The sequence below is a fragment of the Astatotilapia calliptera genome, chromosome 15, assembly GCF_964374335.1.
Source record: "Astatotilapia calliptera chromosome 15, fAstCal68.1, whole genome shotgun sequence".
NCBI classification, from domain to species: domain Eukaryota; kingdom Metazoa; phylum Chordata; class Actinopteri; order Cichliformes; family Cichlidae; genus Astatotilapia; species Astatotilapia calliptera.
This window is the reverse complement of record NC_137436.1, coordinates 10,891,843-10,908,048: the sequence shown is the minus strand read 5'-3', so window position 1 is coordinate 10,908,048 and position 16,206 is coordinate 10,891,843. Positions and strand designations below refer to the sequence as shown.

General features: G+C 40.4%; 1 protein-coding gene across 3 annotated transcripts in view; it reads left to right on the top strand.

Moving 5' to 3' along the window:
* Positions 1 to 16,206, top strand: part of mettl24 (methyltransferase like 24) — a 39,383-nt gene that overhangs the window by 13,294 nt on the left and 9,883 nt on the right. For 2 of the 3 annotated variants that reach the window (XM_026194322.2, XM_026194324.2), the window contains 2 exons: positions 7,343 to 7,441; positions 13,530 to 13,663. In XM_026194322.2, coding sequence (XP_026050107.1) covers positions 7,343 to 7,441; positions 13,530 to 13,663 — 233 coding nt within the window. The remainder of the gene's footprint in view (positions 1 to 7,342; positions 7,442 to 13,529; positions 13,664 to 16,206) is intronic. The other variant, XM_026194323.2, reaches the window with a different exon arrangement.

Here is a 16,206-nt window from a genome sequence, read left to right as displayed (position 1 = left end):
TTCCTCGACACTTAAAGGAAACTATCCTGTTCTTTTATGTCTTGGTGAACTGATGCTTTATATAACTAGTTAAGTTCAATTTCTGTTATTTATTCTCCTGCTATGTTACTCCTGAAATTCAAGGCTGCAAAGACTCATGGATCCAGCACAGTTTATTGAGTGTGCTTGTGATACACCTGCAAAAAAGGAAATGTAGCTCTTTGTTACCCAAAACACTTGGGTGCTGCTTGCAGATATGTTTCGGTTTAAACTAGACGGACACAAAATGCTGCTGCCATGCAATTGATGACAAAATGCAGAGTCAAAATGGACATGTGCCGGTGTTCGACCAGCTTTGGTCTACAGCACGGGGGCGGTTAATTCTGCTGCCAGCAGCAATATCTGTGATGTAACACATTGTGTTGCGCATGAATGCAAAACCTCAAAGTCAAGCAAAACAGTTTTCTGGGATCGACCGGGTGCATTGTATTCCAGTTAGAGCTTCTCTCTTTTTCACCCACATGATTCATACGTTACAGTCTCTCTTTTACAGTAAACGCATTCCAGATGTGGCTTCGTAGACTTCTGCAAATGAGAAACAGCGTAGATACAAAGACGATCTTCACGTTCCCTCCTCACCGTCTGTGCCTCAACCTCCAATTTCTTGCTTTCTCTTCGTCATTCATCCAAACGCTTTGCTTCAGCCCTCCTCCTCCTCGTGTATCCCTCCACTCCTCTGCAGCCTTCCACTGCCTTCGAGATGAAGGCTCAAGTCTTCTGAGATTACTGCCTTTATTAAAAAAGATCAGTGTAATCCTCCACTTTAATTCTGTTATACCCTCCCTGTCTCTCACTGTACGCTGTCAGTGAGCTGGGATTGGCCGATGAGCCGGGCCTGCCAGAGGAATAGAGATGACTGTATATGGTCTATATCCAAGTCTCACAATATCCCAGATTAGTCAGAATGATAGAGCTTAGTGAGGATCATTCTTTGAGATTATCCTCTATATACCATTCAGAACAGTCACGTCGTATTGAAAGACTATCAGTTCTGTAAATAGATGATTGATTTTGCTCTTAATATAATAATTTTGGCCGTCCATCTCCTCTAAATAACCCAAGTATACATGGATACCTATGGAATCCGACCATTATAATTAGCAGCAATGTACGTAAGACCGTAGGATCAGAATTCATTGTATCTCAAATTAAAATCAGCATGTGGGATCTACTAATGTACATATCTTACACTCTATACCAGCTTAACCGAGACAAGTGCAGGCCTCGGTTATGTCAGTTAAGCTCAGTGTTCATTATTGAACAATAAGAAAGAGATTGTGTATAAATAGAGTCTATGGGAAAGTTCCATGGTGAAAACAGTTGACTAAAGAGAACATAAAGGGTCATTTTGCAAACCCCCCCCCCCAAAAAACATCTTGATGATCAGCAAGAAAATAGTCTATGAACTGACGAGATAAAAGTTAAACTCTTTGAATCTGGCGTAAAAACGAAAAGTGAGTATACCATTATGAGGTTTAGCCTTTTTTCACATAGGGCCAGGTATGGTTGGATAAGTTTTCATCATCAAAAACTATATTTACTTGGGTTTGTCTTTGCGTAAAATTAACATTTGCTTTATTAACTAAAACATGTAAGTGTCACAAATGTCCAAAAAAAACCAAAACCCTAAGAAATCTGGAAGGGGAAACTATTTTTCACTCTCAGAAATGTCCCCATCTGCCACTGAAGTCATGTGTGTACTATGTAGATTTGTTTGTCTTTAGTAACAGGCTTCATAGTAGTTACAGATTTTAATTTAAAAGAAATCAAGCTTCGTCGTGTGATAAATGTTGCATTGCACCAGTGTTTACAACACCATTAAAAATCAGAATCTTTCTGCATTTTCCCTGAACCACATTAACACAACCCTGTGGGACATAAATCTCTGATATGATCTCACACCTGGGTTCACCACCCACTCAGAAACAGAGGGAGGTTAATGTGAATCAGCCACCAGCTGTTTCATTAAACCGCAGCTTCTCTGTCTGCCCACTTGCCCGTTTCACGTCTTGACCTTCGCTTGCCATTGGATACTGTTGGGTTTCCGTCCAAGCTGTCAGAAAAATACACCTCGTCAAAGACCATTTTTTGAACTTTAGGACAGTTCATGGTGTTAAAAAACAGTCCACATGCTGTTGAACTAAAAGCTTTGACCTCCTAACTGTACAGCCTGGTGATATTTTTCTGAAGTGTCTGGACTCTGATGAGAGCAATAGCTTAAAATGAGCAGCAGGCCTGACACTCAGCCACCCTGGCACTCTACCAGTGGATAGGAGTGACTTGGCAGCATTCACTCTGACACCTTATGTTTTCGAAATAGGCAGACCCAACCCACCTGTGGCTTGGTCCTGCATGACATTTGATACACTAATGAGAATTTGTTTATCCAAGCGGTGATTGTGCCGTGTCCTCTCAGACACTCTGCCCACACTGTCAGCGATCGCTACATACACAGACTTAATTCATTCTTGTTGTAAAGGCAATTTAAAAAAAAAAAAAAAAGTGTAACTCATCCTTTTTTTCTCATTTTTCCACAATTTGTGTGTTTGTTGTCAGCTCCACCCAATGTTATTTACCTCCCACCTCTCCATTCTTTTTTACCGCCTTCATTGTTCTGGCAGACAGTCCTCTCTTGCTTTATCCAGTCATCTCTTGTTCACCCATCCATCCTGTTCTCCCCAAGGGATTATTCATGCTTGGCCTGGCTGCTCACACCTCTCTCCCAGGCTGAGAGGCACCGATCCAATAACACACCCAGCTCCCAGGCTGTGGAGAAGGGCAAATTCCATCTTTGTTTGATTTTTTTTTTTTTTTTTTTTTTGGTGGATGGGGGGTTAACGCAAGAAGAAGGAAATACAAAAACCCCTCAAATCTTTATTTCATGGAAAGTGTAAACATTAACTGTAGTTTGTGCAGATATTTGAGCACCTCATAATAAAAGCTGCCAGTGATGGTGTTTCGGGTATGTCTCGGATCTGTTTCATTATTTGAGTGCATGACATTTTCATCCAGAATTTGCTGACATTTAAAGATATCCCGTCTTCCTGCTATCTGTGCCAATGACTGCCAAAAACCCTAAAGTAAAGTATTTCCCACCCACCTGGTTAGCAGCAGGCAAGGTGCTCTTTTAAATTAATGCTGCTCATTTTTTGCCAGAGAGCTCAGTCTTTACTTTATGTACTCAAATCATTTTGTTTCCATAGTCACTACTCCCGTGACCACAAACCCTTCCTGCAGCTTCTCTTCCATACCAGGGGTTTGGTTTTCCTACCTGCCAGGGAAAAGTAGAATTTTCTTGGAACATTTTCTGGGATTTTATGGTGATAAAAATAAAAATGTGTGTTCTGCATATATTTTTAGTTCTAACTTCAAAGATCAACAATACGTATTAGTTTTTTTATACCTGCATGTTCATCTCCTGTCAGCAGCTGAAGTTTAGCTAAATCTGATCTGATACTTCTGCTTGTCTCAGCATTTGTGCTTCAGCTTCATGCGGCTCGCCAGGCTTAAACTGAAGCACATATCAGCACTTCTTCCACCATTTCATTGGATTTTTAATTGAAGTGATACTTCAACTTAACTGAGCTCTCACACCGAAATCGGCAAGCAGTCTCCTTCATCATTTTTATTTAATGTCTTAAATGCTTCTTGATTTTAATTTCAGCTGCCACATACTTTGAAATATTTTGTGAGAAATCTTTTTTTTTCTTTAAATTCAGACTTTCCGCAGCAAGCCTCTGGAAAGCTTTACAGTTCCTGTTGTCATTCCACTGACAAAGTTTGGCTGACACACTTGAACTGACACTAATTTCTCTCAGCTCCTCCACTCTAACTCACCCTTCAACCTTAATTCATCACTTACACTTACGCAGACATTTCCACTCGTTTCAGTGCTCGAGGGTAAAACTGAATCTTTAAGTGTTTTCAGCACTTCCAATTCACCTGATGCTTCAACCTCACTCAGTTCACACACTTAATCGGACGCTGTAATTGTATTTCGGCTGCTGCTTTCCTCAATAGACATGCTTTTCTTGTTATAATGTTTCATGTACATTTTTTTTTTTCAGATTAACGAACCCCCTATTTAATTCATTTCCACTGACCATGTCATCTATGTAAAGGCAACAACCAGAATTATGTCTAATTTCACAGGACTAAGGCTGCATCGCTGATGAGTGATGTTCTCTCTGTCTACCTTAGGTGCTGATGACTTGTTGTTGCTTGACTGAACACATAGTTTAGCACTAATCGCATCACTGCTCAGCAATAATCACCAGTTGGAAAAAAAAATCCTGATAGGTATGCACAGTGTAGAACCTGCACAAACCCATAGTCTCTATTTTGCACTTTAAGCCTATTGATTAAAGATTGAACTGGCTATTCCAGTCCAGCACTGCCATAAAGTCTCAAAGTAGCCATAAAATCTTTGACAGACACCTCCTCCCTTGGCAAATGCTTCCAAATATTTCCATTTCTTCTCTGCTGTAAAGTGCTGGATCACTCGTGCTTGTGTGAGCACTTTGGAACCTCCCATTGTCCTTTTCCTCTTCCATTTCTATTCAACCGCAGCTTACAGCACATACTGCAACCTCCCAGAGACTTCATTGTCCCAGATATCTGCCCTCTGATCAGTACCCTAGTCCCAACCTGTACCAGGGTGATGTATGGGGCCTGACAGCTGAGTTGTTCAGGGAGGACTGGGTAAGGAGATGAAAAGGGCAGCTCACAGACAGAGAGCTCTGGGAGTCCCCGGGATGCAGAAAGGTAGATGTTATTTGTACACGTGTAAATGTACTTCAAATGCCGTCTTTCTGTCTCTGTAAAACCCTCCTGGCTTCAATACTGCAGTTTAGGAACAATGTTGATTAGAAGTGGCATTTTATTTTCTTCTTTTTGTCAGGGGCTGTTTGTCAGACTGGGGGCTTTGCCAGAGAGATTTTTTTTTATGGCCTGAGTTAAAATTATATGGTGGAATCTAAACAACAAATACTCCACGAGTTAAAAATCAAAAGACAGACAGCCCAATGATTGTTAACACTCATAGCATCTGATATTAAATAAACACAAAATCTGTGCAGCCCTGCTGTACATTAATGATGATGGTTTATGCTTAAATAGCTTTAAATTTATTGAATTGAGCTCTTTTTGTTGAGAAGCTGCATATTTCCACTGGAGATGTTTTGTCCAGAAGTAAATATATGACTATACCAATTAACCAGTTTATGTTCAAGACACTTCAGACATATGCTTTACCATGGGTTTAATGCCAATATGACTATTTACCCTGACTCTTCGAATCTTCAACCCATCACTCATAGCTGCCACTATAGCACTCAAATTATCTCATAATGCGCAAGCATATTTGTCAGATAATGATCTCTTCTGTGCTTGATACACATACAGATTTTAAAAACAAAACCTGTTCTGTTTTCAGTGTCTGTTATCGCATTTTTCTTTATATAAACATGTATTAGAGATGGACATTTTCAGCATTAATACTCAGGATGTAGGATGTGGCATTTCATAAATGCTTAACTTGTACTAATGAGCCATTACACACATACATCACCAGCCTGAATCTTTAATACTAATGCGGATGGATTCATGCTTTCATGATGTTTACACCAATTTCTGATCCAAATACTGCATCAGATATTGAGACTCGTGCAGGCAGCATTTTTCTAATCTTTTTTTGTGCAATTTTGGAAAGGAAACGCAAACTTTAGCCGTAGCTTCCTGTTCTTAGCTGATAGAAGTGTGACCCAGTGTGGTCTTCTGCTACAGTAGCCAGTCGCCTTCAAGGTTTGATGTCATGTGCACTGTTTGTAACGAGTGGTCACTACTACTTTCTTAACAGCTCGAAGGAGTCTGGCTGTTCACCTCTGACCTCTGGCCTTAACAAAGTGGCCGGTGAGTGTCTGTGGGTCCTGAGTGCCTTTTTAACTACGAAGCTGAGGTCAGTGATAGAGACCAGCAGAAAGCAGAAGTAAACAATCAATGGGGACGCAGGATGTTAGAAGAAAGAAAAAACAGGCAATGAAAAGAGCAACAGGATATTAGAAGACCGAGAAAGACAAAAGAAAACAGAAGCCATGATATAAAAGGAAGCAGAGAAAAGAACGGATGGGTTGAGGCAAGGCAAGCATTCGGATGTTTTGACACTCTGTAAATCGATTGAAGGCTTGATGCCAAACACTGAAAAGTGTCGTGTGGATCAAGCTCTGCAGCCATTAAAGCAAAAGCAGATTTTTTGTGTGTTGGCAGGTCCAGGATCTGCCTCAGTGGAGAAGAAAATAACACATATGGTGTTGTCAGATAACATATTAGCAGAGTGGTGTGGGGTTACGTACAGACCTGTAAAAAGTCAAGCAAAGTGTGCACTGTATAGACTCAAGTATATATTTTTTTTAAATATATGTATAAGCTCTAGTGTGTGTACATGTGCAATGAAGATTAAAAGAAGGATCAGTTAGTGAAAGTGTCAAATGTCTTAGTTATAGTCCTCTGTGTTGAGGCCACGTTAACCATGAGAGAACCATGCCACACGTGTCCACAGCAACAAACCTAAACACGATCTTGTCAGTAAAGACAGCATAATCTAATTTGCACAGCTATGGGAAATTATGAAATAAACTGCAGTGCCCATACACAGGAGCGCCCTAGGCAGGGACGTGCACTCTCATCAAACCACAGCAGATAATTTGTTCCAGGGCTGCTAATGAACACTTGGCTGTGGTGTTTGACCCAAGAAATGATTGTACAAGCAACGAATACATCATCACAGAGCCGTCTCTGTCGCCCTCTGTACTGCATACTCTTTAACCCTCCTCTAATCACAAACAGGCGCATTCCTGTAGCATGGAAGCAGGCTTTAAAGCAAGGTTCTGCCACGTTTCAGGAATGCAGCACAGAGCTAAAGCTGCTAAAGCCCCCTGATGAAGGGGTCTAAGATCTTATTCTTCCACTTTCAAACAAAGCTCAATCCATACCTTCCAGCAAAGCATACACGTGAGTAAATAGGCTAGCAGTCCCCATTTTACTAAAATAACAACAGAAATGAACTTTAGTTGTTTGTCGCTAACACGTGTGTGTGGGGGAAATTTTCCTCAGAGCACACTGTGACCTAGTTCTATCAGTGGCTATACACAAGAGGGTTATAATACCTGAAAGAATAAAGCTCCCTTTATTGTTGTCCTTGCACTGGATTTCTTGTGAGTGGCCTACTTTGATGTTAGTGAGTTGCTCATTTTCATATTATTTCCATTGTAACTGTTCATGTATATGCGTATGTTCCCCTATTCAGACTCCACGGTGGCATATAGACCTGGAGCCCTGGGCCAGTGAGAGTCAGTCACTGGAGGATGAAGCTAAAAGGTTCCTCAGCTACATCACAACTCAGCAAGTGAGATTTTTTTTTAAATTTCATTTGCTACCGAAATGTATTTTTGATTATTATTCATTTAAAATGCCAACATTAAAACCACTAACAGATTAAGTGTAAATGGACTGGTTCTTATACAGGGAGTGCAGAATTATTAGGCAAATGAGTATTTTGTCCACATCATCCTCTTCATGCATGTTGTCTTACTCCAAGCTGTATAGGCTCGAAAGCCTACTACCAATTAAGCATATTAGGTGATGTGCATCTCTGTAATGAGAAGGGGTGTGGTCTAATGACATCAACACCCTCTATCAGGTGTGCATAATTATTAGGCAACGTCCTTTCCTTTGGCAAAATGGGTCAAAAGAAGGACTTGACAGGCTCAGAAAAGTCAAAAATAGTGAGATATCTTGCAGAGGGATGCAGCAGTCTCAAAATTGCAAAGCTTCTGAAGCGTGATCATCGAACAATCAAGCGTTTCATTCAAAATAGTCAACAGGGTCGCAAGAAGCGTGTGGAAAAACCAAGGTGCAAAATAACTGCCCATGAACTGAGAAAAGTCAAGCGTGCAGCTGCCAAGATGCCACTTGCCACCAGTTTGACCATATTTCAGAGCTGCAACATCACTGGAGTGCCCAAAAGCACAAGGTGTGCAATACTCAGAGACATGGCCAAGGTAAGAAAGGCTGAAAGACGACCACCACTGAACAAGACACACAAGCTGAAACGTCAAGACTGGGCCAAGAAATATCTCAAGACTGGTTTTTCTAAGGTTTTATGGACTGATGAAATGAGAGTGAGTCTTGATGGGCCAGATGGATGGGCCCGTGGCTGGATTGGTAAAGGGCAGAGAGCTCCAGTCCGACTCAGACGGCAGCAAGGTGGAGGTGGAGTACTGGTTTGGGCTGGTATCATCAAAGATGAGCTTGTGGGGCCTTTTCGGGTTGAGGATGAAGTCAAGCTCAACTCCCAGTCCTACTGCCAGTTTCTGGAAGACACCTTTAAGCAGTGGTACACGAAGAAGTCTGCATCCTTCAAGAAAAACATGATTTTCATGCAGGACAATGCTCCATCACACGCATCCAAGTACTCCACAGCGTGGCTGGCAAGAAAGGGTATAAAAGAAGAAAAACTAATGACATGGCCACCTTGTTCACCTGATCTGAACCCCATTGAGAACCTGTGGTCCATCATCAAATGTGAGATTTACAAGGAGGGAAAACAGTACACCTCTCTGAACAGTGTCTGGGAGGCTGTCGTTGCTGCTGCACGCAATGTTGATGGTGAACAGATCAAAACACTGACAGAATCCATGGATGGCAGGCTTTTGAGTGTCCTTGCAAAGAAAGGTGGCTATATTGGTCGCTGATTTGTTTTTGTTTTGTTTTTGAATGTCAGAAATGTATATTTGTGAATGTGGAGATGTTATATTGGTTTCACTGGTAAAAATAAATAATTGAAATGGGTATATATTTGTTTTTTTGTTAAGTTGCCTACTAATTATGCACAGTAATAGTCACCTGCACACACAGATATCCCCCTAAAATAGCTCAAACTAAAACCAAACTAAAAACTACTTCCAAAAACTCATCATTTGATATTAATGAGTTTTTTGGGTTCATTGAGAACATGGTTGTTGTTCAATAATAAAATTATTCCTCAGAAATACAACTTGACTAATAATTCTGCACTCCCTATATAGTGCTTTACTACTCTACCTGAGCGCTCAAAGCACTTTATACACCATTCACACTCATTCTCACAAGCTGTTTTCTATGCTGTTTCTATACAAGTGCTTTTTATTTAACATTCACACACATGCATACACTGATGGATGCGTTGGAGAGCAACTTGGGGTTAGTATCTTGCCCGGGGATATTTGGCATGCTTACTGGAGCAGCCAGGGATCAAACCACCAACCTTCTGATTAGTAGGTAACCTGATCGACCCCCTGTTGGTTCTTTTTGTTTTTATGAATATTTTCTAATATAATTTTTTTAATTGAGGTCTAGGTCTGTTTTCTGAGCTCATTAAAAGCACTTTTAATATTATTTTTAGATATCTGGTCATGACAGGACAGCCATAATGCAAACATGTGATTTTTAATAGACTATGATGCATATTGATCATTTAACTCTTAAGGGAAATATTTAAATCGAGAATAAGTACTTTTACTTCTGATGCTTTATAGCTTGCCTACACCTTCCTGATGTCCACTATTAAAGCCCTATTCAATTATTACTGTGACATAATGTGCTTTATATTTACTATTTATTTCTTATTTGCGATATTGGCTGTGCTTAATGATGCAGTGCAAGCACCATCGATTGGGGGATTAATCATCTTTAACTCTTAATCACATTTTCTGTCCTCAAAGCAAAAATTAACCTGACACTGAATGCAAATCTAAGACTAGAGTTTGAGGCAAAAATAAATAAAGTAGTTAAGCCATGAGACACATACCTTTGGCTGCTTTTTAAAAAAAAAATAAGACTGCATCTCTTAGCCCATGATTGAGCTGCACTGGCATCTCTTTCACATTCAGCATAGCCAAAACATTTTTCTTGCCCTGACAGTAAGCAACTAATTCATTACTCTATTGATTACTATACAGATGGAGCTCACAGCCCCTCTATTCAGATCTAATCAATGAGTTGTTGTGGTTTGCTCCTTGGACTGCATCAGTATTAATTACTACAAATCAATGAAGATGTTTTGCATCATAATAATAAGAAGAAGGAAAAAAGGAAAAATATAAAAAGGAACTGAGAAAGGTTGGAATTCTGGTTGGAAGGTTGGAAAATCTTTGTCTCTACGATGGAGGCATTCTTTGAACTCATGTAGTTTGTGTGTGCGTGTGTGTGCGTGTGTGTGTGCGTGTGTGTGTGTGTTTTTCTATTGCAGTAAATTGGCTTGGAGACAAATCAACATCTTATCTTTATCCCTCACACAACATAGCCAGAGCACAGAGTACCAATCTCCAAATGACTAAGCATCACTCAGTCTGTCTTTCACAAAGCAGAAATTTAGTTCATTATGAATTAGTGCTGGGATGTGCGTGTGTGTGTGTTTAGGTACTTTTGGATTTTTGTGCGTGAGGAAGGAAGGGACAAGGACAGGAACAGAGAGAAAGAGATCTTGTGAGCATGTGTGTACAAGTGTGTGTTTGTGAGGAGCTGTGGAAGGGAACTGTCTGTCATTGACAGTGACAGGCGAGGGTGGAGGGAGCTGGTGTGGGGATAGCAGCATCCTCTGCTGTAATGCTGACTGACATAGTGCCTGGTGGAACTGTTACTAAGAGAGATGGCCTGCGACACAACTGTCCAATCAATACCAGTCAGCAGCTTTCACGTGTTCATGCACAGATAAGAGTAAGTCTATATAAAAATATTAATAATACTACTAATAATAGTGTGAAAGAATAAGGCAGCAGGAGCGTGGGATCAATTTCTGATTAGCTTATCAACAATAAGAATGAACTTCTCATTCACGCTCAGTGAATGTTCTCGGTTTTACAGCTCAGTATTCTTTGTAGCTTTGTTCAGCTCTCAGCAGCTCAATGCAACTGATATGTCTTTAGATGTGAAGTGGCAAAATAATCAAGAGTGATTTCGCATTTAATTTTCCACAGTGCATTGTATGCAGATAAACGCTTTCAACTCGAACGCATTAACGATGACGGACATTGTGGAGAATGTTCAATATGTAAGAATTGGTTTAAATAGAGAGCAACAAAGACACATCGGGCAACTTTTGTCCTTTGTCAGATGGTGACACTGCACTTCAGTGATTCAGTTGGTTCCTTCCTGCGTGACCTGTCACAGAATGATCTCATTAAAATGGGCGATTTATACAAAAGCCACAGTAAGAAATTACGCCTAAGAGGTTCTTTTGAAACTGTACAAATCCAGCTTGCCAAAAAAGGGAAGGCTGGCAATGTAAACACGGCTAATGAACAGTTTCAAATGTAAATTTCTTCTATTTTAGGAACAGTAAGTGGATTTATAAGAGGCTGGGACATAGTACATTTCTTCTTACACATTCGCTTGGCTGCAAAACGTCTGCCATCTGTGTCTTTTTACCTGAGTTAGGATCTAGAAAGTATTTCTTATTCACCATTGAATGTAAATGAAAGATGGATATAGCCGTCACCTACTAGTTATCAAAGTGCCATTTTGAAAATTTAGGCTGAGTGTTTTAAATGTGTTGTGTTTGGAAAGCAGACATTATAGCAAATGGGAGATTGATTAGGAAATAAAGAAAGCTGCGAAAGCAATTTGATTTTATCAATCAGGGGAGATAAAAGCTCATTTCAATACAGAGTTCTAAACACTCAGATTTCATTTTGCAGCCAGAAGATATGTAATGGTAATCAGCATACTTTCACATTAGGCTCTCTTTTTAGACTAGAAGTTTGTGGAAGCTGCTGTGCAAGGTGGATGCCTTTTATTGGGAATAATATAAGCTTTGGTCTCTTGCTCAAGGAGATTTTAGCTTTTTTAAAGACTGGTGAGAAATCCCCGGGCAACTTCTGATCACTAGGAAAAAATATGCACTCCCCGACTAGATGGTGAGTGGTTGCTGGCTGTTTGTTGGTGAAATTAGTCGCAAAGAGGATGCTAAAAACCTCCTTGTGGCTTTGTTTGCTAGCAAATTGCTGAAGTCACCTGTAGTTTGCATAGAAAATGCTAACTTGTCTGCCAACCACTCAATAAGCGGTTGCCAAAAGTGACGCAAACCGAAAATGCTTGCTTTGCTTTCAAATTAAGAGTTGCCCCTTGCTGCTGCAACTAAGACATTTAAAAGGGCGCAACTTTCACTTTTGAAGGCAAATATTCTCATCACAAAATGTTCTCTCTGCACACAGTTTCACTGCCACGGAGAGGGTAGTTTGCAGACAAATCAGCATCTTTATGTAAGAGTGGCAATCTGCTGGCAACCAAAGCAACTGCATGGAGGTTTTCAGTGCACCACTGTATACGTCATTGCAAATGATTTTACCTAGCAACTCTCTAGCTGTGATAAGATGCAGTAGCACAAACAAAGTGTAGCTGTGAACATGCTACTTTGGACTTGAATGGTGTAGTACAGTAAAGCCAGACATTTGATGTCTGAGCCAATATTGTTTCTTCCCTTGCAAAGTTAATCTCGGCATCAGACAGAATGTGGAGAAACCGCACAGCAAACATTTGAGCAGTAGCTCCTGCTCTGTACTGGTATATGCAGGTGTGTATACAGCATTTTTGCAAATGTTGGTCCTTGGAGTCTTGGTTGAAATTGATTATGAAAGCTGTATTTTTAAGGTTGAAAAATATAATCCACAACATTGTAGAACAATACACTGTTATTGTACAGTACTGAAAAAATATTTTTGTTAAAGATATGGCAGGATCCAAAGACTTTTATATGGAAGCAGCTAAAAGGATACTGTGTTTTAAATCCAACAAATTTTGTGGATTAAAGGGGGTAAAAGTACAATCTTAATCATAAATGAAGGATTTAAAGTCCTCGTTTTTAGTTTCTTTCTGCCAACCCAGTGACACTCGGCAGTGCATCAGCACCAGCTGTGCATCATGTCTGAGTCTGAGTTGTAGAACTCACCTAAAGAAATCAGGATATATCAGAGTGTCAACTATGCTGCCACATTTGACTCGTGTTTGCTTGAAATCCCTAGGACTCCATTTATTGTACAGAATGAAATCTCACTCGTTTGGTTGGAGTAATGCTGTCAAAGAGTAATGCGCTCTTACACATGAAATGCCCGCTTCTCAGAAGATTTATCTCACCACAACCCCCTGCCCAGTTAACGACTAGTTCACTTTCACATTCAGTGACCAGTGCAGTGAACAGACTTGGACATCAATATCCAAACAGCGCAGGTGGTCTTGAATGTCCAGCATACAGACACAGACACTTATTTTTGCTTTGCGAATCGAGTCGATGTGGTTCTGTTGCTCTGTCATTCATTTCTTGTTCCATTTATATTTGCAATACAGGACTCCCACTGTGTCAGATAACATGGCTGTCTTGACAATAAGTTCTGCTCCTTGTTCCTGGAAAAATGGCTGTTATTATGTCTTGCTTTGTGTTTACATTTATGTTTGTCCAGGTGTCATGTGCGTCACTTCGAGGCAAGAAAGCAGACCAGGAAGGGTCCATTGGGGCATGGGCTGTGTGCCTAGATCCCAATTATAAACTGATCCGCAGGATAGAGAGCAGACACTGCAGGGTGTACTCTTTTGGGTGAGTATTGTTTGTTAGACACTCACACATAATTTTGTTTTTGCTAAATGTGTGTTCCCCTAACAAGGAATTGTCCAATATATAGGGAATGGAGTCAACTGTAGTCGCTTACACGGAAACAAACAGTGACGGAATTATCTGCAGGTGACACAATTATTCAGAACATCTCGTTCTGAGACAGGCTGTGAGATATCTGCTGGTTATCAAAATTGCCACAGCTGTTAGTAAACTTTATAGTAAAGTAAAGTTTATTCTGTATCATAAAAATATATTCAATGTCTATTTTCACACACAATAAATGAAGTGCGTGTCTTTCTCCACCTTCCTTGTTAGCCTCATCTTTTCATGTCCTCGGCGACTAATTGTACACTGAGTATGATTTTATTTTGTCTTTATGTCTTTCTTCTTACATTGCTTTTGTCTTCGTGCAGTTCCATTTTCACTCTGCACATTTTCCTTTAATTTGTTGTCTTTTGTTAAACTTCAAACGTCATAACTATTCTACCTTTGGTTCCTTTAACTGGATTGGCATGTAACCTTGACTTCAGTCAGCCAGACCACCAAGGCGTTTGACCTTCTTAAGCCCAGGCTGTCATTCACTCTTAGCTTTGTGCCATGGATCGGCTCAGTCTAAGTCTGCTCGGCCAATGCTGAGGTGCAGCAATGGTTGAAGGGATTTTTCTGCTGGGAGAGAAGGCTTATTAGTTTGACCGTTGAGAGACAGCACAGGTGTGCTGGCATCAAGGCAAGCGAGGCGCAGATAGGTGTGGGAGAGTGGCAGGAGGGGCGGGGAGGTCAAAAGGGTGTCAGAGGCCAAATAGACAGGAGAAAAAAACATCTGATATCCTCTGGCTGACTGCAACGGCACTCTGTGCAGACAAGCTACATGGACACGCACTAAAATTCAAAAGAGTTTTATCAAACATCTCAGAGATTGATACAAACATTTTGATATTTGGCTTGAATATCGGCTTGGAAAATGTGACTCAGATCTAATTTTTCAAATCAATGAAAGCTACTTGGCGATCTCTTCCTATCTAACTGATCACTTAATACCTCTGGAATTAAATCAGTTTACACTACGTCAACTCAACTCTGTCGAATACAGTAAAAGCGAGTCCCAAAAAGACATTAAATTCTTTAAAAAAAATTAAACTTCCCGAGTAACAAAATAAATTTCCTAGAATCTCACGGAGAGAGTTAATCAAGTCAGCCTGCAAACTGCTCTCTGAAGTTCCTCCCCATGTCCCCTATCTGACCTACATTCATTACACACACACACACACGCGCGCGCGTGCATACACGTACACATGCTCTCACACACACTTCTTGGTCATACTCTTGCCTCTTTGCCAGGTATGTTGAGCATCCTACTCTCAGGAGAGTTTCTCTGACTTGCAAAGCCCTCAACTGTAGTCAACTGCAGAAGATTAAAAGGGATTTAATAGAAAAGCCAAATGCTTTTAGTACGCCTCTGTATGTGCCTTTGAACTCAGCACATTATCTAGGTACACTTTCGTGTGTTTTGCTGAACGTGTGCAGCTGATACATCTCATTTGCATGATGTGCAACGAGCCGGGGATGGCTGTGCCTGGGAAGGATGAGCAGCTGTTCACTGATTGGTCTGTCACATGTTGGTGTATAGGGGGGGACGCAGGATGTTTTTCCACATGAAAGACCAATTATCCACCTTTTCCACTGCTGTAAAAACAGCCCACATTCTGCTCAAATTAAAGCAGGCTTTGTTTAAACTTGTATCCCTTGTCTTCCGTGTATTCTTCAGTATTTGTATAATTAGTCCATCTGCCTCCGGTGGAAAGAACTTGAGATCGAATATTGAGGTCCAGCATTTTTAATACGCTACATAAATAAAGTGACTTGACTTTTAACATAAATGTGGGCATGTGAGATGCTGCTAGTGGATAACAGCATTAATACCTGCAGTATAGCTAGTAGCAACGGTGGCTCTGGCTTCTCATGCTTTGTTTCCTTTAGCTCCCCTTCTGGGCAAAATTAAGAAAATATGATAATCAGCCATCTCATCACCATTACCTATTGTTCTTCCCAGAGTAAAGGCTGTTTGGTGATTTTTAGGAAGTTAACCAAGCATTATTCTATGAGTGATGGCTTTAGTATGAACTAAATGAGTGTAACAAAACCCCCACAACCAGTTAATAACCATAGGTTTTATATAGAAGCTGGACGAAGATAGATGTGAAGCCAAGCCCTGCAACAGACTGGCAACCTGACAGGGTTCTAAGAGACAGTGCTAAGAAATTCAGTGCTAAATATATACACAACACATATACTCTTATTTCACTCATCAAAACTGTAGCGCAGGCTTATTAAAAAAGGCCAATTGAGATTTCCAAATCAGTGTATTTGCAGATGTCTATTAGACATTTCTTCCTGTGTTGGCAGCAACCCATCAGTCACAATAACCTGATAATAATCTAAATTTTAAAAAAAAACAAGCTTAACATGAACAGTGTTGCGAAAAATGGTTAAATTAGCCTGTAAGGACCTTTTTTAATGAGGCTGTC